The sequence below is a fragment of the Solea senegalensis genome, linkage group LG1 (assembly GCF_019176455.1).
Source record: "Solea senegalensis isolate Sse05_10M linkage group LG1, IFAPA_SoseM_1, whole genome shotgun sequence".
NCBI classification, from domain to species: Eukaryota; Metazoa; Chordata; class Actinopteri; order Pleuronectiformes; family Soleidae; genus Solea; species Solea senegalensis.
Genome location: NC_058021.1, coordinates 27,162,386 through 27,178,129, shown reverse-complemented (window position 1 = coordinate 27,178,129; position 15,744 = coordinate 27,162,386). Strand labels below are relative to the sequence as shown.

The following is a 15,744-nucleotide window of genomic DNA, read 5'->3' as shown; positions in this document are numbered from 1 at the left end:
CAGCTGAGGAAAATGGCCGACGTAGAGATGGACATAACGTCCAGCAGAATGAATAATGGCAACGAACACGTGTAAGTGATTTATATTATTGTAGGCTTTTAATATTTATATGGCATACGCGCACTTACGACCCGGAATCGAAGGAGAATAGTTTTGTTTGTTAGAAGTGCTGAGGCTAAACGGATAAATTGAGCAGCAGGTTCACGTTGTTGCCGGCGCTAGCTAAATTACACATCAACTGCTAATGCTAACCTTGTGAGCTAACGGCTAATGTTCTGCAGGTCACGTAGCGTTTACATTTCGCTAAACACGCAGCTCACATAAACGATAACTACACTGTTAACCGTTAAACTCTACAGCAGCTCAGTTAGAGCACATGCAGTCAAACGGTGGTGTCGGGCTACCACAAGTAATGTCCCGGACTCACTCGCGTTAGCATGGCTAGCAGCCACCGGAAGATATAGCTTGTTAGCTTCAAGTTTGCTAATAGCGGGTTACCATACATTATGAGTGAAAATCGTCTTGCTGGATGAGTGAACTACACTCACCGAGTCTGCTAGAGTAATGGGTCGATTCAGATTCCTACGATTTTCGATAATAAATGTAATATTTAGCTATAGTTTCCCTGTAAATTGGTAGATATTGCAAAACCATTTTATCTAGTAGTATCATTTCGCCACACGTATATACATTTGTTCCTGTGCTGAATGATCTACAATCAGTGGTTCTCAAACTGTGGTATGTGGACCACCAGTGGTACGTTAGCCTCCTCTGGTGATACTTGCTGGAAAATCAGAAATGCTGTTCTACTGTTTACATGTATGTGATCGGAGTGGAGCTGAGTAATGTAATTTCACACACCACTGTCTGAACATATATGTGATGGAGAGGAGGATGATGTGAGATTGATAATGGTGTTACTTCCAGAGCTCAATATTTTATCAGTTGGCACTTAAGTTTCGAGGACCACTGGTGCACATGTTGCCTCCTGAGTGGTAGCGCTACCTTTTTATTTCAAATGTTTTTAATGATTTTCAATCTCATTGGAGGTTGTCATCGGTAACGTAGCATGAGACCCGATAACGGTACGCTTCTTCCCTAAGCTTTGTCTGATTAATGGCAATCCCTAATGGCCAAATCTTATTGTGAATCCTTCACATGTTTTGTTTGATTGAATAAATTGTGTAAAACAATAGGATATTGCATAAACTTCGCAACAGATCTTTCTGAAATGTATTTGTGTATTTTTCGTCTGTGTTCATCGTCAATGCTGTCGTCAGATTTTATAACTTGTCAACTATATATGTATATTACTTTGTTTGGTCAGTTATCCCTTCTCAAAAGTTCTTGGTTTGTACAACTGTCTGTCCAAAAATAATCCATCTGTAGTTATGAGATGAACCAGTTAATGTATAGTACCCCCAGTGAATGACTGGCATCAATGGTTCGAGGCATGGGCATTAAAAAATGTAGACATTCAATCTGTATTATGGATCTGTCATTTCACAACTGGCATCGAATTTTTTCCCCTCAAATTAATTTCAGTTAATCAAGTTCTGTGCCAATCATCTAATTATTAATCTAGAGATATGTTGGTTTAAAAACAAATGAAAGATATTGTCTGTTCAAGGTTTAATGTTCCTCTCTCAAACAGAAAACAAGATCTGGAAAGCCATGAACAAAGTGGGAATGAGGACAGTGGAGATGTATCTGAAGAAGAAGAGGAGGAAGAGGTAGGGGATGGTAAACAGCAGGCTTAAATATCTTGAGTGATGTAATGTCATGACTGTGACGTAAACTCTACACATAAATTTTCAATTACTTATATTTGAGTGTAATCTTGTAAAACTAAGTAAAAAAAGGAGAACTGTTAAATGTTTACTACCTATGTACAGTTTTGAATGTTACGATGATCTGACCCTTGAGTCATCTGCCAGGCTGATCTGTTGTTTCATCCTAGGAGGAGGCAGAAACTAATGGCGAAAAGACGGAAGAAGGGCCCAAACATCACAGCAGCAGTGGCAAACACAAGAGGAAAAAACACAAGCATCGTAGTAAGCACAAAAAACACAAACATGCCTCAGATGAGGACAAGGACCGCAAACGCAGACATCGTCATAAACACAGGAAACACAAACGCAAAGAGGGCTCCTCTCCCACTGGTGCTGCTCTCTTTGCCTCCTCCAGCCACAAAAAAGTTGAATCTTCTCCCTCCTCTGGAAATCCAAGTCTGGATGATAGGGCCTTACTGGAGGACTTGGAGAAACAGAGGGCCATGATCAAAGCAGAGCTGGACAGCCAGTTAATGGAAGGGAAGGTTCAGTCTGGAATGGGCTTGATCCTTCAGGGCTATAACTCTGGATCAGAAGAGGATGGAGACGCAAGGGTACGAAATGGAGAACAGCGTCAAAGAGGCAATTCAGGTAAACCCATATCTCCCAGAGGAGGAAAAAGTGGGAAATCGAGACGGGACTCAACTGAGGGCAGTAAATCCAGCTCCAAGCGTCGTAGTCGGAGTAAATCTGCGGACAGACCTGCTAAGGAGCCTAAGCAGGAAAAGGTGACCAAAAGCACCAAGGACACAGGTGTAAAGGACAGAGGTCGTGGCAGGAGCAGGTCAAAAGACAGAAAGCGTTCAGATAGCACTGATAGGTCCAAGGAGAGAAGGAAGTCCAACTCTCCCTCTTCTTGGAAAGTAGAACAGAAAGCCAGCCGCACTGATAAACGTTCCTCTCCACAGCGGGACGATAGACCAAACCAGGAAAGAGCACCCCGGAGATCCAGATCACCAGGACGAGAGCGACCGAGTCGCTCAGAAGTTGACCGCGACAAGCGGCCAACCAAGTCTCCATCCAAGGATGCTTCATCAGGGAAAGAGAACCGTTCCCCTCACAGACGGCCACCTCACAGTCCTGTGAGGAAACGCAGTGCTTCCCCTCGCCACAGAGACACGCGCCACCCCTCGGCGAGTGCCACAGACAGGATAGCAAAACAGAGCCAGTCTCCCTCCAGAACAAGGTCCTCACCCAGGAGAGGTCGCAGTCGCTCACCAGATTCCAGAAGGAGGGATGCTGACAGGCAGGACTCACCGCTAAGGTCGGTTAATGGGATTGGTTTGACTTGTCTAAATAAATAGTAGTAATTTGACATGAAAAGACTTGTTATTGAATTGGCGCACAGATTTATAACAGTCAAACTAATTCTAAAATGCTTTTAAGATTAGATGTTGCTCTTACAAGGTCAACATAGGATAATAGATTTTTTTTTGTTGTTAAACATGGGGCTTACTGGAGTTTTGTGAAATGCAACATTTCTGAGTTTCAGTAAAGTGTAAAAAATAAAACATTAAAAAAGAAACACAGTATTTTAAGGCTTTTGCTGATAGTGTTCTAATTTATCTGCAGTGGAACAGTTTTATTTAAATAGAATATCAACCGGGTATGGTTAAACCGGTCTGTTTACCTTTACCAGGAAACGCCCTCGGCCAGACTTGGGGCCGAGAGACAGATCACGGGAGAACAGTCCAAGAGCATCTTCTCGCCGCAGGATGAGTCGATCACCTCTGAGACGCAGGTCCCCATCACCACGACGACACTCCCGCTCTTCACCACGCAGACGGAGCAGGTCTCCACTGAGACACAGGTGGAGTCACTGATGAATATAGTATAATATAGTATATAATATAACCAATATAGTTTACGTAGCTAATATTATACTCTTTTTGTGTTTTTAGTGCTGGGAATTGTTTTAAGTGCCAACTAGTGTTGGCCAATTCTACCAGTCATATTGTGGCATGACCGTTTTCAGGTAAAAATGTCATGAGTTAATAAACTGTCTTTCCTTTACCTTTGGGCCTCATAGGTCTGGAGAGAGAGACAGGTATGGAAGGCTCAGGCAATATCGGCGCTCCATGTCCCGTGATCGGGAAAGGAGGAGGAGGCGCAGCAGAGATGAAGACAAGTTCAAGGGCAGCCTTTCAGAGGGCATGAAAGTTGACCAGGAATCCTCAGAGGGAGAAGTGTGAGTGAATGAGTGAAAGACATTATAAAGGCCAATAAGTTATTATGACAAACTAATACGCTTACTTCCAGAAAACTAAGAAAATTGTGTGTGACTTCATTGCACTTCATTAAAAGTGTATTTCGATGTCAGATTTCATTAATGGACTAATGAATCTGCTTTTGCTGTACCCATGCACTGATTCCATTTATGGGAAATCGCGGTGTTGCCATCATTGTAAAAGCTTTGTGTTCGTAGGTTGGAGGATTTTGATGGTGAGGAAGTAGATGAAGAAGCTCTCATTGAACAGCGCCGGCAGCAGCGCCTGGCCATTGTCCAGGTCTGTCCACACTTCTGCCCTAAACAGCTGTACTGGCTTGGTTTCTCTGATAATGATAAAATAATTTTGCTGCTATAAATTATTTTATTGCTTCCCAACTTTTAAAATGCAAGTAACAGCTAATCCACTTAAGTAAACAATGTTTACTCACATTTGCAGAAATACAGAGTCGGGAATGATGACAGCAACATGGTGTCAGAGCCCAGCAGCCCGCAGAGCAGTACTCGCAGCCGTTCACCCTCACCTGATGACATCCTCGAGCGAGTGGCTGCCGATGTCAAGGAGTACGAACGCGAGAACCTCAACACCTTCGAGGCCAACATCAAAGCCAAGCACAACCTCATCCCCCAGGAGAAAGATGGTAAATTCCCACTCAAGAGTATCGCTTTTGTTGGCGTACAAGGCCAACTGAATGAACCGCGCTGTTATGGGTCTAGTTGCTGTCTTTCTCTTTAAAGGGGATGCACAGGAATAGTTCAATTTTGTGAAAGTTGGTGTAAACAATGAATTGGCGCTTTCTGATGGGGCACATTGTTCTTATCATATGGACTTGGCAAGATAAGACTGCAAAATCAGCGTCATCAATCATGTAAGACTTTCACTGTAGAATATATAGATTGATCACCGCATCTGAAAGCTTAAATCTCTTCCAGGATTCAAGTTGGACTCCCTCTTATTTTTGATAAAAAAAATTAAATTGGGAAGGAAAATAAGCAACATTTTCAGTACTCTGACTTTTTCCCCCTTCAGTTCTATCCTGTTGAATTCAGCAGATGACAGCAGAGGGATTTTTTTTAAAGGTGAAAACTGATTGGTATGATCTTCTGCCAACCTATAATTGTACATTCATATTGTCATTTCCCTGCACTTAAAGAACCATTTGGCAAACTGTGATTCCAACATATAGACTGGTCAAAATCACAAGTAGCATCATTTGTGTGAGATCTGCAGAGTTGTGTGATGCAGGGGTTTTTAATTTTCTGTCTTCTTGTCATGTGTTCATTCAGTTGCTGGCTTGTAATCCAAAGCCTGGGTGTCTCTGCCACCTGCAGCATGTTTTGATCTCTGCAGAGTATGTGAATCAAACACATGTTCCAGATATTCTGTTTTACAAAACGGCAAGACGAGGAGAAACCCATCATGTGGTGTTTTATCGTTGTTCTTTGTTCCAGGAGCCAATCCAAAGAAGCCCTCGGCCCCCGACATGTTTACGGAGTCAGACGACATGTTTGCCGCTGACTTTGATGTGAGTGTTCACAAGTCTATTCAGCATCTGCACGGGTTTTAAAATGTGGTCTGACTTTTAATACCCATTTTACTGGGTTTAGCTTGAAGTTTTAGAAGAAACACTGACCTGGTGTTTGTGCTGTTTGTGCAGAGTGCCAGGATGAGAGCAGCAGGTGTCGGAAAAGACTTTAAAGAAAACCCCAACCTCAGGGACAACTGGACTGATGCTGAGGGTTACTACCGTAAGTGTAGTTTGTCTAATTTTGGACGACGAGTGCTTGTTAACTTTGTGTCTGCTGTCGAGTATCTTCAACTAGTTTGTTTTCATAAAGTCTCCTCACTTTTAACGGTTTATTTCTGGGTTAAACAGGGGTGAACATTGGGGAGACGCTGGACAAGCGCTATGATGTGTATGGCTACACTGGCCAGGGTGTGTTCAGCAATGTCATCAGAGCCAGGGACACTGCGAGGGGCGGCCAGGAGGTGGCAGTCAAGATCATCCGAAACAACGAGCTCATGTGAGTGAACTGAGAGCCTGCAACATTGAATTTTCATGTGACTTTCAAATATCGACGGTGAAAAATGCAACACAATAATCGTCCGTGTGTTGATTTAATGTTTTTGTGAACAGGCAGAAGACTGGTTTGAAAGAACTGGAGTTCCTCAAAAAGCTGAATGACGCAGATCCCGATGACAAGTTCCACTGCCTTCGCCTTTTCAGACACTTCTATCACAAGCAGCACCTGTGTCTGGTATTTGAGCCTCTCAGGTACTTAAAAAGGGCAACACTTGTTTGTTTTTGAATCTAAAATGACATTCACACAATGGTCTCACTTAATTAACTCCTCGAATTCTGTGTTTTATAGCATGAATTTGCGAGAGGTGCTGAAGAAATACGGCAAAGACGTTGGGCTCCATATCAAGGCTGTGCGCTCGTACAGCCAGCAGCTCTTCTTGGCCCTGAAGCTGCTTAAAAGATGCAACATTCTCCACGCTGACATCAAGCCAGACAATATCCTGGTATGATCCAAATCTTCACACAGATAGAATTGAGACAGGTGGTGTAACCATGGACTTGTGATGTTTCTCCTGACTTATATCCCTGCTGGATATATGGAAATAGACAGTTAGACCATTTAATTACTGCATAATTGAAAAATATTCAGAAATGAGCACAATTTAATCAGGATCAGTGAACTAGTACCTTGTAGGGCAGTAATGATTGATGTATTGATTCAAAGAGAAATGATATGTATTGATGAAAAAGTGAAAACATTAAAATATTTCGTTTTATTTAAATGAAATAAGAGGCAAAACCGAACTGTCAAATCTGCCTTATTTAATATTGTAGGACAAAATATTGCCACATTGATCAAGTCGACTGAATGGTTAACGGATTATCTGAGAATATCTAGAGCTAACTATGAGCCGGTTAATTGTATACTCATTGTAGACGTCTTCCGTTTGTGTCCATTCATGAAAGGTTAATGAGTCAAAGACCATTCTGAAGCTTTGTGACTTTGGTTCTGCATCCCATGTTGCTGACAACGACATCACACCATACCTGGTCAGCAGGTTCTACAGAGCTCCAGAAATCAGTATGTTGCATCACTTGTTTTGAATTGAATCACTTTGGGAACCAGCATACGTGGACCATCCTCACGATCCTCTTCCTCCGTTGTGTCTCAGTCATAGGGAAACCGTACGACTATGGCATCGACATGTGGTCTGTCGGCTGCACTTTGTACGAGCTCTACACCGGCAAAATCCTGTTTCCTGGATCTTCCAACAATCACATGATCAAACTCGCCATGGACCTGAAGGGCAAGATGCCCAACAAGGTGAGATTTCATCATATCATATCTCAGTTCCTGTCGTTGTTGTTTCCCCTCTCCTGGATGAAGTGCAGCGCGTTGGCCGATCCAAACAGCCTTCAAGAAGTTTGGCCTGATGCAACAATGTGGTTTTTGTTTCCTCAGATGATCCGTAAAGGTTTGTTCAAAGACCAGCACTTCGATCAGAATTTGAACTTCCTCTACATTGAAGTGGACAAAGTAACAGAAAGGGTAAGATGATGTGACTCTCAAACTCCTGTTGCCAGAAAAGTTGGCACAACTCAAGTCTATAATTTGTTGCGTTACTTGAACATGTAATTACAAAGAGAAGAAGATTTCAACCAGTGCGATACACTCGATTAGTAAGTGGACTGGTAACAAAGTCTTTGTAAGCAAGGATAGATCATGGTTTACCACTTTGTGCCTAACTCTGTGAGAGAATACTTACAGATTTTACAGTAGGTATTTCACCATCTCGTTTTTATAACAACTTGGGAAGATCTCTTAGAGGCCTAGGGGTGAAACCGCTGCTGAACGGTGTGAACGTGGAGCCCTCGGGCTGTTTTGTATGCAAAACCGTCATGCTACGTTATGAACAAACCCACATGGTTGTCAGGATTACTACACAGCCTGTATCAAGAAATACAACCTAAAGCAGAAGTGTTTTTAAAAATACAAGACGTTCCCCAATGTTGTGTCCCAACTTTTCTGGATACAGGGTTTGAACTTGCTCTGACGTTTTCAACACGCACCTAAAATATTATTTAACTGGTTTTGACCATTGAGTTTGACTGTCTTCGCAATTGGTCTGCGCCATCAGGAGAAGGTGACGGTGATGAGCACCATCAACCCCACCAAAGATCTGCTGACGGACATGATCGGAGGCCAGCGGCTTCCCGAGGACCAGAGGAAGAAGGTCATGCAGCTGAAGGACCTGCTGGACGGCACGCTGATGCTGGACCCGGCCAAACGCATCAGCATCAACCAGGCTCTGCAGCATCCTTTCATCCAGGAGAAGATTTAAAGGCCCTGAATGCCACACCCCCACACACACATACTTACACACACACACACACACACACACACACACACACACTCCCAGAGCAGATGGAGATCCAACCACTAAAGCAGCTCTGAGCAGGGACTCTGCAGCGAGGCAGCCAACTCACAGACTTCTCTTCAGAATGTTTTTGTTCTTCCTCCACATCGTTTTGTTAATGAATACATAATTGTGTTTTATTGTAAATAGATCATCCAAATGGTAGCCATTCTTGAAAAAGCATAGATTTCTGCGCTATATCGTTGCCCCCGTACCTGATGCAGTTATGATCTTTTCTCTTCTTTTTTTTTTTCCCTTTTTCTTTATTTAACTGGCATTGGAGTTGACACATGTCAAAAAAGAAGAATATAATTCCTGTAAATACCAAACGTCTATTGCATTAACAATCTACAGCAGAAGACAGTTGACTTTGTCGTAGTTGCAGACGTCTGAACACGTTGGTCTTTCTTTCTTTTTTAAAAAAAAAAAACAAATCGAAACAAAAAACCCACATTGCTCACCATGGGGCGATGCATGCTTCTGAATGTGCACCCTTTGTGCTCTAGATTTCTGTGGTGCAGGCCTGTGTAAATGCTCTGTATGTACATCAGTGTCCCACGTGTGACAGCAACTGACCCCCCCCCTCGTACCCCGTCCCTCATACTTCCAGGCCTTGAGGTCTGCGCTGAAGGAATAGATGCCGTCTATGTACTCTTTGCAACCTTTTTTTTTTTTTAGATTTTTAATTTCAAAGCTGGTAGTCTTTGTTTTCCATCGCTTTCCATGTTTTTGATTTGTTCTCTCTCTCTCCAGCTCTGCGGCTCTAAAGGCTCTCACATTCAAGTGCCTCCTACACGAGCCTCGTGTTTTAAACACCGAACAGTGCTGGCCCAACCAAGCCACACACACACACACACACACATTTATACATACACATACATACATGTGGCTCCTCATCTCCCACTGCTGTAAATAGTCAATAGTTACTGTCATTACATGTTTGACTTTTTTTTGTTGTTTTTTTCCTCCATGAAGTGGTTAAAAAATAATCTTGTGATTTCAATAAAGAATAGTTGTGGAAACGCTGCTGAAAGAGCACCTTCAATATAAGACTTTTTTTAGTAATAAAATGTTTCCTATTGTATACCAAAAAAAAACCCTTTTCTTCTTTTTATCCCCAACATGCTGTGGAAATTGTGATGTACGTCGGGTTATTTCAGTCGACTGGCTCAGGACTCGGATATTTTTGTGGTGAACAAATAAATTGTAGGAGTTTTTTCCAGGCTTTTTATAAAATAGCCCTTTTGCTTAAGGTGTTATTGAAAATGATTCTTCTTAAATGAGATTATAAAAAGTGGATAAATATTTCCTTCTGAGGTGACTATATTACTCTGTACATTTAGGGGATAGGTTTTAAAAAGTGGTTCCCCATTAGAGCTGCAACTAAAGATAATCATTTCATTTTTGGATTATTTTCCTCCAATAACATAATATAATAATAATAATCTGGTCCAGAAAATATCAGGAATGATGATCTTAAATCTACACAAACTGAACTTATTCATTCTTTGTCAAATGGAGCAAAATAAACCATATAATAGTCACATTTAAGAATCTGGGAAAAAAAGGGATTTTGTTTGAATTATTTCAATAAAACCCATCAATTGATTATCAAAATGTTTTGCCAGAAAAGAGAAATCAGTTAATCACTGCTACGCATAATATGTACATATAATATAAATGTATTAAACATGCGATTTAAGCACATGGACAAACACCGGACATACGTTCACATCTCATAACTGGACACACGCTTGCAAAAAATTGCTTCTGACATTTCCTCTGAGGAAGAATCTTGTATCTTATTAAGAGCCTGAGTCTGAGGATGGAAAGAGTGTCGGAAAGGTTGTAAGTGTTTTTGACTGAAGCATCCGCAGCCTCAGATCATCAAAGTAGTAAAGAAATGACCTAACTTGTATGCAGTTGGAACAATTTACATGCTCTCTTGCTGGTGGAAAAAGGCCCTAACTGTACCCTTCATTTCTCCTCTGCGTGATTGCACTAAAAAGAGCATAATGGGAGACTCGCTTAGAAAAGATTACCATTTTACCCCGACCGGGAAAAGTTGGGAGAATGATGCAAGATGTCAATGTGCTTGCATGGAGCTCACTGAAAGGACTTTTCTGATTGGAGCTGATGGGCTGTCAGCCTTATAGTGGCTGTAAACATACATGTGCCCGAGTGAAATAACCACTGGTAAAGAGGGTGAGAACATGATTGTGCCGGGATACTAACAACTAACTAGTCTCGCTTTAATCTTGACATGAGAGAGAGAGACGAAGTTTAAGACTGATTTTAATTTGAGTAATCGTGTGAATTCTATCTTGGCTGTCAAACGGGATGAAATTCACTCACCTGAGGACACAATGGGAATGTCATTTCTTGTGATGGCCTGAAGAGGGCATCAGAAGGAAGCACTAGGTATTCTCCGTGAATGAATGCATGCATTTAACTCATGTTATAAAAGCAGTGTTTATATTTAACGTGTATATACTTAAAATAGTATAGATATATATTAATATAATAATGTTTTAAATGTACTTTTATATTGTATACAGGAATGAAAGGTAGTGTTTCTCAAATGAGGTTGTGACTATTAAAATTGTATATACAGTATATATGTATATGTCTATATATATATGTATATATATATATATATATACATATATATGGCTGTACAGTCATTTTAATTTTCCCCAAAAAACTTCATTAATTTTCATTGCTTATCTGAAATAAATGACTAAAAATAGACAACTTTCTGATTAAAAAAAATAACATTTTTAGTTGAGTTATTCTCAAGGAAGCACACATTTTTATATTTTGTAGGGGGTCCATGGTTGATGATATAAGATAGTTTACCATTTTATCTTCTATCTTGGGTTAGTAATCTTATAAAAAAAAAACAAGGACGTAATTCGAACCAGTCCATTTCGTACACTCCCAAACCAGCTTACAGAGAGGAAAAGAGACTTAAAATATAATTTCCGTTTTTATTAAAACCATACAAACATTTGTAGTCAGTTATAAAAGAGCAAAGTGGCTCTTCTGGCGGAGGGGCAGCGCTGGGCACTTGAAGCTCCGCTCTGAGCCAGATCTGTCTGGCCTTTACCCAGGGCCTGGGAATCCCTGCTTTCAAAGTCAGTTCTTTATTGGCCCCAGGGACATTCCCCCATTTCCTCTGCTAAACCTACAGAATGAGTATTGTATTTACAAATTATATATATAAAAGCACAATAAATGTGAAAACATTAAAAAAAAAAGAATAAAAGAAAAGAAAAGTAGAATGCATTTCACAAACGTTTCTGATATTCAGACTTTTCTCATATAAATGTTCTAGCGTTTCTTTTCCTCTTTTTTTTCCTCAGGCCTCACAAGACACTTTACATGTTTGATTTTGTAGTTGTTGTTGTTTTTTTTTTTCATAATTCACAATGGAAGATTGGCAGTGATCTTTCTCTTTACCGACAGGCAAATAAGGCACATACCTTGTGTACTTTCCTTCTTTCAAAGGAAATGATTTCTACTTCTTTGAAGGAAAAAAAAAACCCAAAACAAACAAAACTCCACCAATGCACAGCTACAAAAATGACAAAAGTAGTACCAAAGAGCAGTAAAACAATTTGTACCTCATTGCTTTGATGCTGAATAAAAGGTAAACTACTCAATATTCTGTGCGCAGTCGCACACGACTGCAAGGCAACACTAACACTGTCAATGAAGTCGCCGCATAACTCTCTGCAGGACACATTCTGAATTTAAGAGCTTTGGAGAAAACAATACAGATGATTTCCTATGGAACAAATACACATCACTTTACAGCACTTATCGTCACGAGTGGGTTAATCCATGTGCTGTGGACCGACCACTGGTGGTCATTAAGACAGATTCAGACCATGAAGTTCTCATATCAGTTCATTAAAGCAAACATAAAGCACCAAATGTGACCTTTTGATCATCAAGGAGAGAATGTCCTTTTTCCAAATCAGCTCCAAATGACCGTGCAATCCATCATCAAACGAAACAAAACAAACAGATTATCACAAACAATAGGAAAAAAACCACTTGTTATATACACTTGTGAGTACCTTACAAGACTAAATCAAGCCATTTAGATATCAAGTAGACAATCTATCTATGGCGCCTTGAAGACTTAAATGCCTGGTCCAATTATTGGACTCGATACCATCTTGACAAAAACACCACTTGGTAAAAGTCAGAAGAAGCATTTACAGATTCACAAAAGTAAGATACGAACAAAATGACAACAAATGTAAATATACCATTTAAAAAACAAAACAAGTATGATATACTATAAAGTCATCATTAATGGCCCATGTCTCACCTGCTAGAACAAAAATTGATTTTTTTTTTGTACCTGTGGGTTCAGAACAGAAGATACTTGGCACATGGGCTAGTCTATGTACTTATATAGACAGTGTTCAATGTTCAGCCTTAAATGCATGCATTTTTTTTTTTTTACTAACAGTGTGTACAGCAAAAAACAGTGACAATACACAGAATACTGTTTCAAAGACGTGAGCCTCTGCTCACCATCACATAGTAATACAAAGAAGGGCGTCCAAAAAATAGCCTTCATTCCAGAAAAGGAATATAACTATTTAACTATACATAATTTTGTCACATCCCGTGTCTGTGCAGGATGATATTTTTCTACAAAATAAACAAGTTTGGCAACTGCCTTTTCCAGAACACTTTTAAGTATATCATAAAGTTCTCGTAATTGCCACTTTTGTCTTTATCTTCACATGCACCAGAGTTCTTCTCGTCTTTTTTTTCAACATTTTTATCTAAGGGAGGAGAAAGCAGAGAGAGAGCAGCTACTGCATGATAGCCAGGAACTTGCTCTCCTCAGCAAGTGTGGTAAGGAGAGAGCTCATGTCCCCGATGGCCATGTTGTTCAGGCCCGGAGCAACGCTGTGAAAGGTTGTTGATCCGCGAGGAGTGGTCAGGCGAGACGAGGTCCTGGACAGACCCTGAAAGATGGAAGGACTCAACACCCCCGACACCAAGCTACCCTGATCATAGCCATCCTCCAGCATGGCGCCGAAATCTAGATTTACCCCCTCGTCTAATATATTGGGTACGTTGCCGTCCACTGTGCTGGTCACCTGGTCTGCACCAGGGGAGAGAAGTGCAACCGAGTTCCCATTGCCGCCCCCTTGACTCACTGATTCAGCCATGGAGTCCAGCAAGCACTGTTCGTCCAGAACAGGGAATGAGGAGGCCTTACGATCTGCGGGTTCATAAGAGAGGCAGTCACCAGTCACCTGCTCTAAGTATCCATGATCTGGGGCCTCCAGTTTCAGCCCAGATACCTGATGTGCCAGGGAACAGTGGTCCCCACTTCTCTGCAGTTGTTGCTGCTGGACGTCATTGGCGCTCGCGGCACTGAGGTACTGCTGGTTCCTGACCAAGTTCCTGTAACCGTTAATGGGAGGGCGAGGGACGTGAACATGCTGATTGTGATGGGGTGATCCTTGGGAGAGGCTCGGCAGGTTGTCCATGGAGCCCCTGCTCAGGTTTAGGTTGTTCCCAACCTGACAAGAGGTGCTGCTGTTGTGGTTCTGTTGGAAGTGGCCATGTTTTTGAGGTCCATTGGAGACCTGCTGTTTGAAGCTCTGGGGAAGTGGCTGATTGATGGTCTGTGAGAAGCTGGGCCTGGTAGAGTTGTGACTTGCACCTCTCATGTCCATGCAGGAGTTGAGCGAAGTCTCTAGCTTAACCCCCTGGTTCACACAGCAAGAACTTTGAGGTTGATTAGTTAAAGAGCAACTGTTCTGGAAATCGGGGGGCACTTGCTGTTGAACTACCATGTTTCCAAACCGACCAAATGGTGCAGATATGGGTCCATGTTCTGTGCCTGACCATCTCGCACACTGTGTTTGGTGGTTTAGTTCCCTCTGAGGGGACCTGTCAGCACTGCCGGAGCTCACTTCGTTCCACTGGATGGGAAGCTTGCTGGGACTCTTCCTCTCTGCTATCTGCTGGAGACTATGGCACCCAGGGAAGTCTATACTCAACCCTGATGTCTGCATCTGTTCAAGCTCCTCAATCGATGGATGCGAGTTGTCCCTTTGGCTAGAAGCTATTTGGTCCTCAATGTGCAGGTAGGGGCCACCATCCACTTGAACCTGGGAGTGGAGATACTGCACAAGGTCGTCAGGCAGCATATCCTCATCCCCAAGCAACAGGCCAGCATCCCCGTCATCCTCCATGGCCAGGGCCTCTAAGGCTGCATGTTCTGCAATGCTGGGAGTGTAGGGTGAGTGCTGAGTACCTCTCTGCAGGTTGCCTTCTGAGCGTGTGTAGTTCTGCAAGCTAAAGTTGCGAGTCTCAGGCGTGGAATAATGAGACAGAGGTGGAAGAGGGTGGAGGTTGTTAAGGCTGTTGAATCGCTGGACTGGGGGCAAACTGCAAGTGTCAAGAGTTTGCGTTCGGACTGGGTCACTGGCCCGGCGGTTTCCATTCAGTGGTCCTTCACCAGGATAGAAGACCCTCCTCCTGTATCCTGCATGGCCCACATACCCATTAGTGTACCCGTTGGTGCCCTCGTTGCAGTGATGTGGCCTGACAAGAGGTGGCAAACAGTGGTTGCTGCCACCGTCATCCATCATGGCCATGCGTGTCTTCAAGCTCATGCGCTCCATGTTTGGTAGGGGCGTGGGGGGTGGGCCACCAGTTGCCGCTGCGTACTTGGCTTTAAGGTGATAGTGCTGTGCTGGGGTTAAATTGAGCATCCCCCGAGAGCCAGATCCTCCTCCAATGCCGACTCCTCCTACACCTCCACAGCCTCCACCTGAGAATACACCTCCACCCCCGCTTCCACCTCCATAGTGGCTGGCCTCACTGGACCGGCGGGAGGCATCAGTCGAGATGGGGTCATAAGAGTCACTGGAGCTAAGGTTATGGTGGCGGCGGTGGTGGGCGGCTGCCATTGTACCCTCATTTTGGGAAGCCTGGCTGGAGCGTCGGCTGGAGAAGCAGGGGGAGATGCCTGATGAGCGCCGGCTGCTACTCAGGTAGGCTGAACTGGTAGCACTACCACTGCTGTCACGTCGATCCCGCAGCAAATTGAGCACTGTTAGCTCCGTGCTTCCCAGCTCAGCATGCACAGGAGGCTGAGGAGCAGGCACCCCCGACTGCCTGCCCAGACAGGATCCTAGGAAGAAACAGAAAATGAGAACAGAGGAAGTTAATAGTAGATAACAGGAGGCTGGGAGAGA

The 15,744-nt window shown here is 42.7% G+C and overlaps 2 protein-coding genes across 2 annotated transcripts in view; one reads left to right on the top strand and one right to left on the bottom strand.

Annotated features, from left to right (window-relative positions):
- On the top strand, positions 1–8,453 carry prpf4bb (pre-mRNA processing factor 4Bb). Its single transcript, XM_044037465.1, has 16 exons — positions 1–71; positions 1,655–1,733; positions 1,961–3,096; positions 3,472–3,642; positions 3,862–4,020; positions 4,258–4,339; positions 4,499–4,700; positions 5,512–5,585; positions 5,718–5,808; positions 5,937–6,084; positions 6,198–6,335; positions 6,433–6,586; positions 7,050–7,164; positions 7,256–7,407; positions 7,546–7,632; positions 8,222–8,453. The coding sequence occupies exons 1-16, from the start codon at positions 13–15 to the stop codon at positions 8,423–8,425; spliced, it is 3,051 nt and encodes a 1,016-aa protein (XP_043893400.1). The 5' UTR covers positions 1–12; the 3' UTR covers positions 8,426–8,453.
- Positions 8,454–11,476: 3,023 nt separating this feature from the next.
- gli3 (GLI family zinc finger 3) overlaps positions 11,477–15,744 on the bottom strand; it is a 108,665-nt gene continuing 104,397 nt past the window's right edge. The window contains exon 15 of the mRNA XM_044028941.1: positions 11,477–15,680. Within this exon, the coding sequence (XP_043884876.1) occupies positions 13,339–15,680 (2,342 nt within the window). The 3' untranslated portion in view covers positions 11,477–13,338. The remainder of the gene's footprint in view (positions 15,681–15,744) is intronic.

Coding starts and splice junctions, on each gene's coding strand:
- prpf4bb (XM_044037465.1), top strand. CDS start 13: ATGGCCGACGTAGAGATGGACATAACGTCCAGCAGAATGAATAATGGC. Junction 72..1,654: donor AATAATGGCAACGAACACGT/GTAAGTGATTTA, acceptor TCTCTCAAACAG/AAAACAAGATCTGGAAAGCC. Junction 4,340..4,498: donor AGCGCCTGGCCATTGTCCAG/GTCTGTCCACAC, acceptor TCACATTTGCAG/AAATACAGAGTCGGGAATGA.